This window comes from Magnolia sinica, chromosome 5, assembly GCF_029962835.1.
Source record: "Magnolia sinica isolate HGM2019 chromosome 5, MsV1, whole genome shotgun sequence".
Classification (NCBI taxonomy): Eukaryota; Viridiplantae; Streptophyta; class Magnoliopsida; order Magnoliales; family Magnoliaceae; genus Magnolia; species Magnolia sinica.
This window is the reverse complement of record NC_080577.1, coordinates 12,112,252-12,114,063: the sequence shown is the minus strand read 5'-3', so window position 1 is coordinate 12,114,063 and position 1,812 is coordinate 12,112,252. Positions and strand designations below refer to the sequence as shown.

The 1,812-nt window shown below is 37.6% G+C and overlaps 1 protein-coding gene across 1 annotated transcript; it reads right to left on the bottom strand.

Annotated features, from left to right (window-relative positions):
• Window positions 1-217: 217 nt before the first annotated feature.
• Window positions 218-1,527, bottom strand: LOC131247219 (kinesin-like protein KIN-12F). The gene is made up of 4 exons (XM_058247634.1): window positions 870-1,527; window positions 659-718; window positions 457-564; window positions 218-351 (listed from the first exon to the last, which is right to left on the bottom strand). The coding sequence occupies exons 2-4, from the start codon at window positions 710-712 to the stop codon at window positions 235-237; spliced, it is 279 nt and encodes a 92-aa protein (XP_058103617.1). The 5' UTR covers window positions 713-718; window positions 870-1,527; the 3' UTR covers window positions 218-234.
• Window positions 1,528-1,812: the final 285 nt, after the last annotated feature.

The following is a 1,812-nucleotide window of genomic DNA, read 5'->3' as shown; positions in this document are numbered from 1 at the left end:
TTGTTTTTTTGTAACTACACATTTTCCAGCTCAAAATTCCTGATCTACACCTATTACAATATAGTTTGTCATATTCTTCCTGATATACATAATCAACAAATGACTGAACCTGTGCATATTTCACCCATTTAACATTCATCAAGACAACAATCAACACAATATCAACAAAACAATTATATCCATGCACAATATCAAGTGTGAACTGTTTAAAGTTCATATTTAACGTTTTCAAAACTAATTATATCCTTGCACAATATCAACAATCAGCACATGAACTGTTTCAGTAAGGTCCCCTTCTAGCTCCTCTCTCTGCAACCGTTGCCTTTCAGCCTCTCCTTTGACAATCTCCACCTAAAAGAAATGGAAAGTAAAAGCTACTTGAGAAAACTATTAAGCGAATTAAAGGTAATGCAGGAAACGTTGTGAATATATCCCAATAACCATTGATGAGCTGACCTTGTTTTCCAATACATTTACGGTATATTCTAGCTCTTCCACAGACTTCTCTAATAGCTTCACCTCCTCCTCCTCCTCTTCAACATAGTTCTTTCTTGCCTCAGCTATCTGAGATCGAAAGGGAAAACATTGAGAACCAAACATGACACAAGTAAGGGAAAAAATCAGAAATAAGGTAATGATAAAAAGAATCAGCAAGCACCTGTCGAGCTTCTGTAGCAATTGCTTCATTTTCTTCAGCAACAGTTTGTGCCATTTCTAGCTGCTCTTTCAAGACAAGTACCTCAGAATCAAGGCAATCCCTTTCCTTAGTAACTTATTCAGATCACTCTTCAAACCTTCAAGGTTATGATTCATTTGCCCAAGTGAATCACTCATTTCAATAAGTTCTTCCACCCTTTCAATTAGCTTACCTTTCTCCATAAACTCCTCAATGAAATTTTTTGTCAACAAGACATCTTCCATGTGAGCTTTCAACTCAAGATTTTCATCTAAAGCCAGTTTTAGTGACTTCTGCTCTTCCATAAGCTCAATATTAGCCGCTGCCCACGTCCTCGCCCCTCTCTAATCTCCTCTCCAAATGGAGAAGGAAAACGGAGAACGAACCAAAATCAAGGGAAATGCTATCAGCAGTTGCAATTGGAAGGAAATGCCAAAAATCTTCGGTAAAAACCAATCTTAAGCCCCAACTAGGGTTGTGTGGAGAATAGTTCCAGCACAACAGAACCATTTTAGACACCAAAAGCACCCTTCCAAATCTTTCCATTCAGAATTTGTAGAGAATTGCAGCCATAGCTCCATTCCAATGCATTTACATTTACCAACCAGCTAATAACCACTATCTTAAATGTAATGCATTCCGAAGAAATGCAATCAAAGCCCAATGAGACTTGTTGAACAAGCTAACTAAAATACCACATCCTCGCAACCTAGTATCCATGAATTTGACTGAAAGAATAACATTACTTAACTACCCCAAACTGAAATGGAAATACCTAAACTACCCCCCAAAGTCCAGAAAAGGTGGAAAAGACCAAAACACCCAGAATTTCTTGAATTTTACTTCCCATTTGACCTTGAGCATTGCATCAATAACACTCAAGGAAATGAAGACTGCCTTCGCTGCATCAAACCCAAAAAAACAAATGGCAAGCGGAGGAAAAGGTACAATACCAAGCTCCAATTGCCTGCTTAGGAATTCTTCGCAGCTCTCCTATCATTATTGTTGTAAGTTTTGATTGAGATTACCTATAGCCAAAAGCATAGTAGCATCATCAATAATGGAAAAACAAATTTAAACCATGAACCGAAACTTCTAAATAGACCAGTTCTAGAAATATCGCAAAACAGTAGCCA